The sequence below is a fragment of the Pseudorca crassidens genome, chromosome 15 (assembly GCF_039906515.1).
Source record: "Pseudorca crassidens isolate mPseCra1 chromosome 15, mPseCra1.hap1, whole genome shotgun sequence".
NCBI lineage: Eukaryota > Metazoa > Chordata > Mammalia > Artiodactyla > Delphinidae > Pseudorca > Pseudorca crassidens.
In genome coordinates, this window is record NC_090310.1 from 28,386,619 (window position 1) to 28,403,010 (window position 16,392).

Below are 16,392 nucleotides of genomic sequence, written 5' to 3' on the forward strand. Positions count from 1 at the left end.
CAAAATACTCATAATTGTTCAATCTAAATTGGTAGTTCTTAACTGGGAGTGATTTTGCCCCTGGATGACTTTTGGCAACACCTGAGGACGTTTTTAATTGTCCCGAATGAAGCGTGGGGTGGGTGCTACCTGCACCTAGTGGGTAGCGTCCAGGGCTGCTGCAATGCTCAGGACAGCACCCACAGCAAAGAATTATCCAGCTCCGAATGTCAACAGTGTCAAGGGGAAGAAACCCTGCTCTAGATGAAAGATATACTGGACTTAGTGTTTATTCTTCTTTCAAGTTTTTTGTATGTTTAAAATGTTTCACAATAACAAATTGAGGAAAACTTAAAAATTAGAATACATAAATAGAAATACCTTGCAGACCAAACAAAACAGGTCTGCATGGTTTGGTACCCATAGCTGGCCACCATCTGCAGTCACTTCTTCCAATAAATTGTGCTTGAATGTGGCAGCTGTTACAGCTGCTGAATGAGCATCTGTACAGTTCTCCCAACATCACAAGCAAGGTCCAGGCACGCTCCTGGAACTGTTCTTTCCCCTTTTTCAGTCCTAATCAGCCCAAAGGGAAGCGTGGGATGTGCCCAGGACTCTGAGCCTAGAAACTGACCTCCTCAAACACAAGCACACTGGTCATCAATACCAGTCAGGGTGTGACGTGGGAGCAGCACGTGCTGTTAAGTCTTTGAGGAGAAGATACTTTCGGATGAGGTAAGAACATCCCAGTGACCCTAGCAGCTGCAGACAAAGTAAATGAAGAGGCTGCAGCCAGCAGGTTAATTTCACCTAGAAGCCACCGTATAGTCTCTCTGATGCCGAGCTTGGTGTGCTGGCCCCACCCAAGCATCCCATGGCCCCGTGCAAGCAAAAGTGGATGACGCCACTGCCACGGCTGGGACTTGAAATGATTAACTGCATCAGCAGAGCAGGATGCGTTTGGTGAGAACTTGGGGCTGCCCCCAGCACCACAGAAATACACATAAAGGCTACACACACGGGGAAAACCAGCAATAGAATGTAAATAAGTAAGAGTCACACTGGATGAATTCATCCATCCTCAATCCTGTAACATATTCCCGAATCAAGACCAGTGTTTCTCCAAGTGTGGACCACTTTACGTGAGCCATTCAGGGAGATGGTGAAATGCAGATTTCCGAGGCCCAGACGGATGGATTTAGTATCTCTCTGGATCGAACTCAAGACTGTGCATTTTAGGAAGCTCCCCAAATTCTGACGCTCACTCAAACTGAAAACATCTGCCCCAGACACAGCTGAAACCGGGGGACTAGGGATCGCACAACTTTCTGTGTGACCTTGAGCAAGCCACCAACCTCAGCTATGATTTCCTCCTATGTAAGTGGGAATTAAATTAGCACCTGTCTCATCGCTGTGCAAACTAAACGAGAAAATGTTTACACACACACACACACCCCTCTAGTATAGCGCCTGGCACCCAGAACTGTGCTCAGCAAATGTTACTTCCTTTTCCTGGACAGTGATTGGCTGAACACTGCAAAGCCTGGAGAGATACACGGAAGTAGGGATGGTCAGGCCCCACCCTAGAGGCTCTGATTTGAACCACCTAGGGTGGGGCTCCCAGAGAGAGGACTCTTTTAAAAGCACTCCAGGTGACCCTAAACATCAGCTGAGGTTAAAAACTATACTTTAGGAGTTGCAAGTAAAAATCAACCGTCCTTTCTCTTCAGGAGTACATACTTTCACTCCATTCTGGAATTCCCAAAATGTATGCAAGGAGAGCCTGTGTTGAGGCTCTGCTACCCCAGGACTGGGTACGCCTAGATTTCACCTCCAAGCAGACCTCTTCCGATACCTGCAGAAGAATGTGGCTGCAGCCTGCTGGGCTGAAGCAAACAGAGCTGCAAGGGGGCAGGACCAGGAAGTTGAGTCCCTGCTGGCCTGAAGCTAGCATCTTTCTCCCACAGATGCCCAAAGGTTAGCTCCCCTCTCCACCTTCTCACCTCCCTCTTCATGCCTCTCCACCCCCATCCCAACCAAACAAGGAGGAGGGCTCCTGTAAGAGCTGGTTTGCAAGGCAAAGGCTCCAAGGAGATTTCAGCAGAGGAATTAAGCCGAAATCTGCAAGGCAGCCTACCTATATCCCTGGGTGAATCTCCCTACCAAGGCAACAGTCTCTGCCGCAGCCCTGCTTCCGTGTCTCACTCTCACCTTAATACAGACCCTCGGAGAGGACAGTGGGGGAAGTGAAACCACCCGGCCCATGCGGTTGGCGATCGGGCACCTTGGGGTTACGGGGAGGTGGGCGAGGCCTGCTCTTGACTCTTTTAGTAGGTCAGGCTTTCTTGAATGCCCTGGGAGCTTACTTCTGTGCCTCCAGACCTCAACATCCATCCACACCTCCCTACTGACCCAAACCGAGAGGAACTTCCTCACCTCTTCCCCCAAATTCTTCCCATCTGGAAAAAAAAAAAAAAAAATCGGATAATCTGAGTATAAGTAGAAAATAATTACTAGTGAGGTGGTGATGTTCCTTCGCCTATTTTTGGTGGGTCTCTTTGTTGAGATTTTTTAGGCGGGCACACTGTCACCCGGAGGTGCGGGGTGTGTGTGTGTTGGGTGGGGCATGGGGGGAACACATGGCGACTCTGTTGCCCATATTCGGAAAAAGAATAAACCTGGCGCCCCAGTCATCCAGCTGTTCGCAGGCCACCCGGCGCTCTTCAACCCCGCCCGCCCGGACCTCACACCAACCCCAGGCCTCACCCCGGCCGGGGGCTGCGTCCTCGCGTCTGCGTGTTCCGCCTCAAAGTTACTAGGTTGTGCGAATCGATTTAGATACTTTAAAAAAAAAAGCAAAAGGCAAATAGCTCCTTAATCCCAAATGCCTTCTCCCATCTGCTGAGACCTGCTCGTGCTGGGACTTGCATAATGAACAAGGCAAAAGGGGAAGTTGACGAATCAGAGTATCTGGGGGGTGAAGGCGCGCGGGGAGAAGGCTCCGGTCCTTGGAGGCCACGCCAGCCTGGGCAAGGGGGGGCAGCGCGCAGCTGAGGTCGCTGCCCCAGGCGGGTAGAGGTGGCGACTGGAGAGGGGGACGAGGGGGTTAAGGGGAGGGGTGGCGAGCTCCCAATTCCAGGGACCTGGCAGCTCGGAGAAAGCGAGGCGGCCGCTCCAAGCACAGCTTTTGTTCTCGCCCTCCCCGCACTCTCCACCTCCCTCGCCACATTTTCGCGAGTCGTACGAGTTGCAGGCGGCACACACTCCTTGCCTCCCTCCCTCCCTCCCGCACACACGCGCGCGCGCGAGCTCACACACGCCCCCCTTCCCTTTCGGGCTCGCTGGCCCCTGTTTACCTAGAGGCTAGTATCTGGAATCCGAAGGCTGGACCCCCTCCCCAAAGCCCAAGACTTCGGAGCCACGGGTTCCCAGGGACTGTGTGTCTCAAGCCCGCTGCAAGCCTCGGCGGGAGGGGGCGGCAAGAGGGCGGGGGAGGAGAAGACACCCCTAACCCCCACACACGCTCATGTCCGCACCTGTGCTGAGCGCAGCGTCCCCTCTCTGCGCTCTCAGCCCAAGTTGGCTGCCCGGGTGACATACCCCCGCGGAGAAGCGAGGGTCGGGGGGAGCGCCATTGCCTCCAGGAAGGTGGAGAGGAGAGGGTAGGGAAGCCCGGAGGAGGGGGGGGGAAGGCAGCCCACCTGGACATGTGCTCCCTTTGGGGCCGGTGCGCTTTCTCCAGCCCCAGCTTGGTGAAGATGCCCACGAGCACCATGACGGCCACCACCCCGCAGATGATGTAAACGATCAGGTTGGTCTTGTCCTTGGTGGGGTCGTGTAGGGGGTCGTCCTTGCGCGCTGGGGGCTTGCCGGTGTTGAGCCAGAGTGGAGTGTCGTAGTTGGTGCAGGTGCTCTGGTTCAGTCGCCGCTTCTTAAACGTGCAGCAGAACCGGAAGCCACAAGTCCCGCAGCAGAAGATGAAGTCGCCCGAGCTGCAGTTGAACGGCGGGTCCCACTGGCCCATGACATCGAAGTAGCCCCGGCAGAAGTCCGGCGTGGGCGCCCGGGTCGGGGGTGCGTCCGAGACCCCCACGCCCTCACCGACCTCTCCGGAGGCGGCCCCCGAGCGGTTGCCCCCCGCCAGCACCACCACGCCGCCCAGCTGCGCCAGCTGCCCGTGCCCCGCTCGCTCCTGCGCCCGGCACACGCGGGCGCACAGCTCGGTGAGGAAGCAGCCGAGGAGCAGCCGGAGGACGCGGCGCATCGTGTTTCCCAGCCCGGGCTCGGCCGCTCGGCCGCCGCTGGAGCCGCTGCAGCCGCCTCTCGAGGCGCGGCCGAAGCTGCCGAGGCTGCTGCCGGGGGCTGCGAGCCGCCGCGGGCCGCACATGCAGGGAGCGGCGCGGGGCGCTCGGTGGTCGGCGGCCACTGCGCTCGGCTCAGCCCGCGTTCGCCTCCAGCGCGCAGCGCGCCGAGGGGCCGGTCGGGGAGGAGCGCGCCGGCCGGGCGGGGGGAGGAGGAGCGGGGGCAAGCGCGGGGTGCAGGTTCGGATGGCCACAGGGGGAGGCGGGGGCCGGAGAGCAAGGGCGAGTCGGTCTGTCCGCGCCTCCCCTCGGCCGGCGGCTCTGCACTCGCCGCCCCGCGCCCGCTCGCAGGATCCCTCTCACCTCTCCAGCTGGCCAAGTGCGCCGGAGAGAGCTAAGCAACACTTGTGGAATGAAGGGAGGGCAGGAGGGAAGGGGGAGGGGGAGGGGGAGGAGGGCGGGCAGAGGAGGCGCGGGGGGGGCGAGGGGGCGGGAGCGAGCTGGAGAGGGGCGGGGGCGCGGGAGAGGTGACTCGGGCTGGCAGGCGCCAATTGGGGGGCGTGCAGAGCTGAGCCTGGCTGGCGGGCGGAAAGGAGCGAGCTCCGGCAGCCGCAGAGGCTGAAGCACAGCTCGGATTTCCCGGCAGGTGGAAACGGCTGCGGGACCTCCCGCGCCCTCTCTGGAGGGGAGCCGCGGCTCAGACCTGTTCCGGGCGCAGAGGCGGCTCCGCCCGGAGCTTTTTCCCGGGAGCGTGCGCAGCAGCTGCGGCTGGAGTCGGCCCACCAGGGAAGGGGTGACTCGAAGGGTTGAGGGACAGGCCAGGTAGCTTCCACTCCAAGACAGACTGGGGTGCAGTCTGATCAGGATCACCCCTCCCAGGTGGCGCGGGGCCGCCCTGCCCTTTCCCCGACTGTGCCCTCCAGCCAGAGGCGCCACCCTTTTGGCTCAACTCCCGGGGCCCAGGCGAGGACCAAGGTTGAGCTGGGAAGGCCGGTGGCAAGCGCCTGGGCCCGGGGTAAGCACCCCCGGGAGAGGGGCTCGGGATGAACTAAAGTCAAAGAAACGCAGGGGTAAGGTGAGGAAGCGGCCAAGGCCGAGGCAATGGCCTGTCCCAGAACGTCTTTCCTTGGGACTCTCCCAGGCCCCTAGACCTGCCACTCTGTCCCTCTTCGCCGTCGCCGCCTTCCCTGCGCTCCACAGGAGGGCACACCAAGGCGCCGCCTCTGCGCGCCCAGATCTGGTGCAGCGCAAGGCCTTCGCGCCCGGCCTCAGCTGCCCTCCGGTACCTGGAGCCCGCGCGCATCGGTCTCCCGGAGCCGGCTGGTCCCTGTCCCCACCGACCCTCCACCTCCCTTGATATCCTCACCGGGAGCTGCCGAGCCGGGCCTTGCTTCCTCGGCTTTCAGTCTCCCGTCGCCAGTCAGTGTTTCCAAACCTGCCCTCTCTCAAATCAGCCGATTCCAGCCATCCGTCGGCCCTCTCCCATTTCTCCCACTTCTTCCTCTCCTCGGCTTGAATTTGACTCCAGTAGCCCCTAAAACAGGATTTGTACCAAAGCTGCTACACCAAATTTAGATCCCCACACGCCCCTGCGTTTTGTTTTTTAATTGCATTAACTAAGTATACACTTAGCAGTAGGCTAGGCGATTTGCAGGGAAATGTTTCCACCACCCTTCTCTCCATTTGGCTGCAGTCAAGGGCTTCTCAGGGCATTTTCAAAGAACCAAGAGCTTGGGCCACATATAAAATGACATACGGCAGGGGTGGGGAGTGTCCCCTTAATTGAAAAAGCATGGGGTTTTATTGGGACTCCGTTGCAAGTTTTCTCAGAATGAGACGCAGTTCAGCTAATTGTGCCTTCTCTTTGAAGAAACGGTCACCTACTGTCTCCCCCAAACACTTGCAGAAATGACCCTATTCCAACAAAAACACACCAGGGCAATACTGATAGAATGTATCCAGGGGTGTACCAGCCCTGGAAGACTCACTGAATTATGGGCTGTATTATGTACTAAAGCCATCAGGACGAGGCACGAGATTGTGTAGTCTGAACTCATCGGATTCATCATAATGGGATCCCCAAAACAGGACAGTGTGGACTGTCTGTCCACCCACACACACCAGCACTGTGTAAGTCTCTACAAACACAGGCATTGGTGTGGGAGAGCTGACCACAGCTGACGTTTATTCAATGCTTGTAACATACCCACTAAGCTTGCTTGTTCTAAAATCACCTCCTCGAGGATGCTTAGAGCGGTGCCTAGCATCTAGCAGACAATCTGGGAATATTTGCTGAACCATTGGATGACTGACTTCATTTAATTCTACCTTTTAGGTAATCTTACCAAGCTCACACAACAGAGGGAGAGACTGAGGCCCAAAGCAATTAAGCCAGGTGCCCAAGGAAGCACAGCAAGGAAGTGCTGCCGTTGGCATTTGACCCAAGAAATTTGACTCAGGAGCCTATGTTCTAACCACCGCAGGTAGCGCCTTCCTAAAATAGGCCTCCAGACTCTCCATCCACCTGACATTATGGGTTTTTTTTTTCTATCTTCCCACATTGAAATGTAAAGTCCACGGCAGAAAGGGCCTTGACTCTCACAGGGTCCCCCAGCATCTAGAACAATGTGGATACGGGAAACACTTGAAAAATATGTACAGGCTGTTTTAATGAACTAAGACCTTTTATGCAAGACCCTGTCTTAAACTGAGAGAGGAAAGGAACACCTAGGGCTGAGACAGATATGCAGAGGGGTTGGGATATTTCCACATACTAATTCAGAATTAGAAAGTTCTGCTCCAGCATGTTTGCAACAGTCCAGGAAGCTGAGGCTCAAATAAGGGCTTTGTCCAAGGTCATATGGCCAGCAAATGGGAAATGCACAGCTGGATGCAGAGTGCCGGGCTCCTAATCCCAGGTCTCCTGCCATCCTACCCCACTGCACCCCACGTGACTCTTCCCAGCAAGCATCACGGCTGAGAGCTGAGGGCAACGAACCACTGAGGGCTAGGTCACAGACACCTTCCCGCAAGAGTTGGGGGTTTGAAGGCCCTTCTAAATTTGATTTTTTTAAAAAAGAACAATCTTAGCGAAAAGAGACAAAATCTAGACAGAAAAGTCCATTTCAGAATCTGCCTCCAATCTCTGTAAAATATTGCCCGTCACCAGGACATTTGAGTCTGGTCCTCAGAGGAGACTGGCTCTGGCGGCTGCTCCCGGCTTTAATTAACAGAGACTGCCCCCTGTTTGTCACAGGGAGAGTGCAGGGATCTTGCTTTGGAAAGAAGCGGACCTAATCCACTCTGCGTGGCTTATATACCACATTCCATACCTGAAGCCCCATGAGCTTTGCCCAAACCAAATTCCCTTCCTGCTCCCGCCGGCCGTGGCTGTCACTGCCCCCTGGAATACTGCCCGAGCCTATTTCCCAAGAATTTGAAAAATATTTAGAAGAGAGAGGAATCATCTTGGTTCCTTTTACTCCTCAAAGGAAAAAAGTTGATTTCCTCTGGGTATGTCAAGTCAGTAAATAGATTCATTACTTCGCACTAGATGTGTGATTATTGGGAACATGCCCCCATTTGGAACATGTGATTGAGAATATCTTTCTTTCAGGGCTTTGGAGGCTGGGGGGTGGGGGGAATTTGAAACACCTGGCAAGTTAATGGAAGATGAAAAATCATTAGTAAATGCCACCCCCTACCACTACCCAAATGAATTCGTGCACACGTGTTGAAATTAAAATGTAGCTCTTAATGAAAGCGCTTTCTATGAAAGAGATGATAACATTATTATTTACAACACAGGGGCTTTTAATATCTAAAGAAGAATCTCATTGGCTCTAGCCTTAATTATGTCAGACTGCAGTGCGTGTAACAGCGAGAATGCATTGTACTCCCCAACAATTAGGGGAGACAGCAATGCAACGAAGGATGTTCGCTTACCAGGATTTGCAATCAATGTCCAGAAGCAGCTCAACAAATTAGATTATTTGCAGCCGTGGCCCTCACTCCAAGGAGCTGTTTGTTAATTGTCCCATCAGGTGGTCCTTAGGGCTTCAAAGCAGTTTCTAAGCAACTGTTAGCCTTGAGAAAAAATAAAAGAGTTGAAACAGAAGCTTTAGTTTATAACCTCAGGGAGCTTCCCGGGTGAAATTCGAAACTGGCCCATCTCAGGAGAGAGGGAAGAAAGAAGCAGCCACTCCAGATTGGCAGAATTAATAAACAAGGGAACTTATAGTAGAGTTTGTCTTGGGCGGCTCCAAGAGGAATAGATCTCTGCACCCATCTGCCAGAATCTTAACAGTTTATTTAGGCTTTTGCCTCCTTGGAACAGCTTCTAGTGAGGGAACAGTGGGTGGAATGTACATTTCAAGGACAGGAGGGAGAGAGGAGCCTCAGCTTGCCCAGGTCCAGCTCTCTGGTTAATGGGTGGTCACATCCTCTTGAAGACTTTCCCCAACAGAAGCCAAAATGTAGCTAGTACCTTGCCAGCTTCAAGCAACACACTGATTTGATGTATTTTAGTCTCTTGTTCTGAAAAGATAAGAGAAGCCTTATAAAAGTAGTGAAGTGGGTCTGCAGTAAGGTTCTCTAAGACTAGAGGTGGTGTGTGAGATGATTTTTGGTGGTACCCCAACAAAGATTTTTTAAACAGTTTTATATTTGTTGAGGAAAAAAATGCACAACCTAAAAGCTGAGAATTATGTTTTATTTGGTTGGACAATCTGAGGACTTCAAGCCAGGGAGACAGGACTCTCAGACCGCTCTGAGGGACTGCTCCAAAGAGGTAAGGGAGGAGCCAGAATATACAGGAGTTTTTGCAACAAAGACCAGGCAGTCGGAACATCAAAAGATTACTGTTAATTGGGGACTTTCCTGGTGGCACAGTGGTTAAGAATCCACCTGTCAATGCAGGGGACACAGGTTCGAGCCCTGGTCCGGGAAGATCCCACATGCCACAGAGCAATTAAGCCCATACACCACAACTACTGAGCCTGCGCTCTAGACCCCGTGCACCACAACTACTGAAGCCCACGTGCCTAGAGCCCGTGCTCATCAGTGAGAAGCCCCCGCACCGCAACGAGGAGTACCCCCGCTCACCACAACTAGAAAAAGCCCGCATGCAGCAATGAAAACCCAACGCAGCCAAAAAATTAATTAAAAACAAATTACTGTTAATTAAAGAAAACCAGATATCTCAAGTTAATGAATTTAGCGCTTTTCTATGTCTGGGAAGATGGAAGAGTCTAGGCTCACTGAAATCATTCTTTTGATATGCTCCTCAGCTATCTGGGGCCGGAATCCTGCTTTTCTCCACTCTGAATCCCCTCAGGGTGCACCGTTTGAGTTGACTGCAGTGGCTAAGGGCTTGGCAGTGGGCACCCCATTTTACTCCATCCTGAGTTTCTTCAGGGCTCGTTGTCCAGGAAGTCTGTAGTGGCTTGATGGCTGCAACGTCCTTTGTTTACTGACATGGCAGGCAACGTTTTTTCACTGACATTTATTTCAATGTGTATCAGAAAAAAATGACCCATCAAACACATGGCTTAAATGTTTAAGGTATAGTTAATTCTTTCAAGTACAACAATTTAAAGTCAATTTTTTAAAAATAATAAATATAGTATTTATTAATGAAGTGAAATACGAATAAAGAATATAAAGTGGCTGGTACTGAAAACCAAAGTTTAGGAAGCTTCGGCTTTAGCAACAGGACGGGGTTTCTCAACTTCAGCACTGCTGATACTTTGGAGCGGTTAATTAATTCTCCATTGGGGGGCTGTCCTGTGCACTGTAGGATGTTTAGCAGCATCCCTGGACTCTACCCACTGGGTGCCAGCAGCACCTCCTAGTTCTGGCAACGAAAAACTGTTGACAAAACATCCCCAGGGGGCAAAACTGATCAAGAACCACTGAGTCTTGCCTATGTTTAAATCCCGGCTCTTTCTCAAATGAGATGACCTCGAATAAGTCACTTAAGCTCTCTAAGCCTCAGTTTCCTCATCTATAAGATGGGGATAAGAATGGTGCCTCTCCCCAGGCATATTACAGACATTCCATACCTTGTGTGGAGAGATCAGCGCAGTGAAAGTAACCTTACGTTGACCTTAAAAGTAAAGCAGCCAGTTATTTTACCAGCAAAATGCGTTAATTTGGGACTATCAGAGAATTGCAATTTGATACAAGCGAAAGCTCTACGCAAGTCCAGCAAACAAAGGAGAGGAGTGTTATTTTATAGCGAAAAGGAAGAAGTTAGGATTCGGTGCTTTGAACAAAGATCCCCTCAAAGGATCGCGAGATTTCAGGGTGGTGATGGCTTCCCATTGGCTGAGTTTGGACAGTTCCCATTGGCTGGGCTTGTTGCTGGGGTTGGGGGAAGAAATCTTCCTTCCTCCTGCTGGGGTAGGAAAGAAGTGACACCTTCAGGCTGGGAATGCAAGGTATGTTTCTTTCTGTTGGGGTCTGTAACTGAATGGAGTGGTAGTGCCTGAGAGTTCCCCCTTCTGGCCTCCAGACTCCATTTTTTTTGTTTTTGTTTTTGTTTTGCGGTACGCGGGTCTCTCACTGCTGTGGCCTCTCCTGTTGCGGAGCACAGGCTCCGGACGCGCAGGCTCAGCGGCCATGGCTCATGGGCCCAGCCGCTCCGTGGCATGTGGGATCCTCCCGGACCGGGGCACGAACCCATGTCCCCTGCATCGGCAGGCGGACTCTCAACCACTGCGCCACCAGGGAAGCCCCAGACTCCCTTTTAAATGAGGTTTCCATTATTCAGTTTCACACTTAGCAGTGAAACACTCACTCTTACTACAGTAAACCAGAAGAGTCTACAATGTGTCAGGCACTGCACTGGACACTGAGGAGACAGATGACTGAGACAAGATCTTACTTTCCAGGATCACAACATCTCCAGGTTGAGATAGAATATAGAGGTAGGGCAGAATTTTCCTGGGCGTGCAATCTGTGCAGCCTTACAGAGACCCATGCTCCGGAAGGCTCCATGCTTGATTTAATGCTCTACAGTTGTCTTCTTGAAATTCCAAATGATTTTTGAACACGTGGTCCCACCAATTATGTAACCGGTCCTGTGTATAGGTAATGCAACTCCAGCAGAAACAGAGGTCAAGCTTATGGAAACTTAGAGGAGGATGTTTAGCTCCACCAACCCAGGAAAGGAGGACTTCCCAGAGGTGGTGACATTTGAGTTAACGTTAAGTTAAGTTAAATGTGTGTAAGCATTCTCAGAAACATAGCAGGCAGAATTTTGGTAGACCCTCTTTAAAAGTAGTTCTCAAAAGCTAGTCCACAGAACAATGCCAATATGTGTCGAGGTTTTCACTAAGCCATTGAAAATTGAGAAAAAGTTAGGCTGATGAAATGTGTTCAAAAACACCTCTTTTAATTGTTACATATTCTGTTTGTATTAAAATTTTCTTTCTAAGGTAATGTTGTTGGAGTTACTCCATGTTAGTTTCATATTTATATAGTGTGTGTGTGTGTGATTTTTAAAATATTTCTTACCAGCGAAGAATTGGAAACCTATCCTTCCCAATTTTGGTCATTTTACTATAGATGAAATCCCAGAGGCTGGGACAACTAATTTAAAAACATCACAGTAGCTTCTGTTTACAAGTAAAGTGGTAGGTTGAAGCAATTATCTGAATAATTTAAGTCCATCCAACTATACTTGTGAAATCAATAGGTTTTGGGGTCATGAATTTTCCAGCTAGCTACATGGGTTAAAACAACTAGCTTTACCCCTAGGAATCAACTGAGACTAGATGAAAAACCCACAGCTGTTTACTCCCCAGACCCTGTCTCTCTGCTCAAATACCTATAAATACAGATTGTATTAGTTAGTTTTTAACATGTAACAAATCATCCCGAAACTTAGTGGCTTAAAACAACTGCTATTTATTTAACTAATAGTTCTGTGAATTGGAAACTTTTAAATTGGCTTCAACTTAATGGTTCTTCTGGTCTTGGCTGGACTCACTAATGGATTTGCTATTAGCTGCCAGGTCATCAGGGTGCTGGTTGGTCTGGGACAGCCTTCAGCTGGGAAAGTTCCTCTCCATCCCATGAGGTTTCTCATATGCCATCAGGCTAGCCCAGGATATTTCACACGGTGCCTGGGCAGGTTTCCTTTTGAGAGAAGGCATGAAAGCCCTACTGAGACCCGGGTCGGAACAATCACACCATCACTTCTGCCACATTCTGTTGGCTCAAAGCAAACCATAAAACCAGTCCCTAGGGCTTCCCTGGTGGCGCAGTGGTTGAGAGTCCGCCTGCCGATGCAGGGGACGCGGGGTCGTGCCCCGGTCCGGGAGGATCCCACATGCCGCGGAGCGGCTGGGCCCGTGAGCCATGGCCGCTGAGCCTGCGCGTCCGGAGCCTGTGCTCCGCCACGGGAGAGGCCGCAACAGTGAGAGGCCCGCATACCGCAAAGAAAAAAAAAAAAAAAAAAGTCCCTATTCAAGGTGTAGAGAAATAGACTTCTTCTCTTGATGGGAAAAGCTGCAAAAAGTCACATTGAAAAGGGGCCTGCATACAAGGATGTGTGAATGACGGCAGCTATTTTTATATCACCTGTCTCAGTCTGTTTGGGCTGCTATAACAAAATACCTGAGACTAGATGGTTTCTAGACAACAGAAAGTTATTTCTCACAGTCTGGAGGCTGGGGACTCTAAGATCAAGGCAGGAGCATGGTCACATTCTGGTGAGAGCCCTCTTCCCGGTTCATAGCCAGCACCTTCTCATCGTATTCTCACATGGTGGAAGAGGTGGGGGGATCTCATTTGTACGAACAACAATCCCATTATGAGGGCTTCATGCTCGTGACCTAAGCACCTCCCACAGGCCCCACTGTCTAATACATCACATTGGGTAGCTGGATCTCAACATATCAATGTGTTAGGGACACAAACGTTCAGACCACAGCATCAACCTACCACATATATCAAAGCCCATTACTACTACCCACAGTAGACTTAAAAATCTCCATATCCCCAAGATTGCCCAGCCAACAATATTCAAGGAGAAACTTATATACATGAATTTTGCTGCAACCAAATAAGCAACAGTCACATAGAGCTGTGTTTTCACCTACATGTTCCCTTGGACATTTGAAAGTTCAGTGCATCAATGCCCAGCCATGTGTCCAAACCAGTAAACTGGAAGGTCTTTGATACCATCTTTTATTTCAACTTCCATGTCCTATTAATCACCAAGTTCTGTCAATTCTCCCTCCTAAATAAATATCAGATCTTTCCTCTCTTTTCATCCCCATTGTCACGGCTTCAGTTCAGCCCTCATCATTTCTCACAGTGACAATTACACTTTCCCCTAGTTTCACCTAACCCCCTATGTCCTCGTCCTGAATCCAACTGCCTTTCATTCACTTAACAACCCTTTATTGAATGATCACTTTGTGCCAAGCACTGTGCTAGGAACAGGTGGGTACAAGAAGAAATAAGAGAGACCCTATAGTTTGGTAAACAAAAGAAGCAAGAAAACAAATTTATTAGTCAGATTAGGTCATCTGCTATAACACACAAACCCAAGATCTCAGGGGCTTAACATAGTAAATGACGACTTAGGAATCCAAGTCCCTCCCGTGATGTAGCGCCACCATTCTGAAATCATTTACTTTTAGCCATGTGGATACCATGTGGAGCCATGTGTGTGGATGAAAGAGCAGAAAGATTGAGTAAGGCAATTTATGGCCATGCCTGAATGGGGCATACATCATTCCCACCATATCTCATTAGCTGAACTTGATCACATGGTCCCAACTTAAGCACAAAGGAAGCTGGGAAATGTAGTCTTCCTGTGCGCTCAGAGAAAGAAAGAGAATTGCTCAGTATATAACCAGTCCTTGCCTCAACAGATCATTGTAATACATGTAATAGATGTTATGTGGTTGGAAAAGTATAGCATCCCGTGGGAGCCAGGGGAGGGTTTAATACATTTAATATATCCTGGGATTCAAGAAGGTATGGTGGTAGACTGAATAATGGCCCCCAAAGATATCCAAGTCCTAATCCCTGGAAGCTGAAACCCAGTACTTAGCAAAAGGGACTTTGTAGATGTGATTAAGTTAAGGATCTTGAGATGGAGAAATTACCCTGGATTATCCAAGTGGGCCCTAAATGTAATCACCAGTGTTCTTATAAAAGGGAGACAGAGGAAGATTTGACTACAGAAGAGGAAAAGGAAATGTGATGACTGATACAGAGATTGGGGTGATGCTCTTTGAAGATGAAGAAGGGTCCACAAGCCCGGGAAGCTGAGAAGGGACACTTGAACCTGAAAAGGCACGGAATAGATTCTCCCCTGGAGCCTCCAGAACAAATCAGTCCGGCTGATACCTTTATTCTAGCTCATTCAGACTCAGTTTGGACTTCTGGCTTTCAGAAAAGTAAGAGAATACATTTTTCCTGTTTTAAAACATTAAATTTGTGGTAATTTGCTACAACAGTAAGAGGAAACTAATACAGGCAGTCATGCCAACACTGAGTTCCAGATAGGTATCACTCATTAATGAGTTAGGCAAAAGGACAGGAAGGCAGGGAGGGGGTGGAGGTTAAGGCCGAGAGGTAGCCAAGGTCCAGATCTAATAGGATTTGGTAGGAGGGTTGAATTTTAAGGGCACTGGGGTGGCCTAGAAGCAGGTGTGACCTGACAAGATTTACATTTTTGAAGGATGACTCTGCCTCCTCCTTGGAGCACAGACCAGGGGAATCAATGCTGGAGATGGAAGTCAGTCATTTGCTTTATTCCAGAAGAAAAGTAGAAAGGTAGTAATCCAGGGTCATGGCAGAGGACTAACTGAATATGTAGGTGGACTCAGTAGGAGTTGGTGATGGACTTCCTGGGCTCCAACTGTTGACCAAGGGCAAAAGGGACATCTTCTCCATCAGTATCAGTTGTACCAACTCTGATGACCAGTATTATCTTCAGAGGCCCTAACCAGCTTAGCCACCTATTCAGGAAACAGATGAAACAGGGAGGACTGAAGGAACAGGGAAAGTGCCTAGGAAACCCAGGTACTAACCCTTGGATGTCCTCCCCAAATCCTGTTGCTTACCAGGTCCACCATGCCCTTTGTAATTTGAGTAAAATAGTTCAAATACCATCTCCATACAATGGGAAATCCAGCATTAATCCCCACCTCCACCCCGCCCCATGATAAATAGGGATTGATATTTCTCCTAATCTCTTCTGTCTCTGATTTCCTGCTTCTGCTTGTACAATTTTGCCTTACTGATCCCCAGGATGTTAAATATATATATTTACACACACACATACACACACACACTTTTCAAGATATAGTTAAAAAAAAAACAAGGCAAAAATAAAAGCATACTTACTGTTAGAATATATGGACCATTTCTGGAAAGATATACTAGACACAGTGGTGGCCTCTAGGGATAGGAACTGGAAGGGAGGAACAATTATTATACTTTCCTCCTTATACTTTTGTGTACTGTGTTTTAAACCATCTGTATGCTTTACCTATTCAAGAAAAGTAATCAAAGTGTGTTAAAAGGAAAGAAAGAGGAGGAATGGATGAGGAGAGATGAAAAGAAAGAGCATCGGGCTTCCCTGGTGGCGCAGTGGTTGAGAGTCCGCCTGCCGATGCAGGGGACACAGGTTTGTGCCCGGGTCTGGGAAGATCCCGCATGCCGCGGAGCGGCTGCACCCGTGAGCCATGGCCGCTGAGCCTGTGTGTCCGGAGCCTGTGCTCCGCAACAGGAGAGGCCACAACAGTGAGAGGCCCACATACCGCAAAAAAAAAAAAAAAGCATCAAACATCTCAACAGTAGCAACCACCTGAGTTCCGTTCCTAATGCCTCTCTGACCACAGATCCCTGACCTTGACCAAATCATTTCCCTTCTTTGGGCCTCGGTTTTTTCCTCTGGAAAATAGGTCAGCAGAATTTGATGCTCTCCAAGGTCCCAACTCCAAAAATTCACCAGCAGATCTAATTGCTCTGGCAGAACTTTCAAATTAACGCAGTAATTGTGCTGGCTTCCCACAGCCACCTATGATGGAACCATCATAATATGAAATGACCTTTTCTTTATTAGAGTCATCTTTGGAATCTGGAG

General features: G+C 50.0%; 1 protein-coding gene across 2 annotated transcripts in view; it reads right to left on the reverse strand.

Annotated features, from left to right (window-relative positions):
* SHISA9 (shisa family member 9) overlaps positions 1–4,668 on the reverse strand; it is a 293,766-nt gene extending 289,098 nt beyond the window's left edge. For both annotated transcript variants that reach the window (XM_067706603.1, XM_067706602.1), the window contains exon 1: positions 3,681–4,668. In XM_067706603.1, the coding sequence (XP_067562704.1) occupies positions 3,681–4,366 (686 nt within the window). In that variant the 5' untranslated portion in view covers positions 4,367–4,668. The remainder of the gene's footprint in view (positions 1–3,680) is intronic.
* Positions 4,669–16,392: the final 11,724 nt, after the last annotated feature.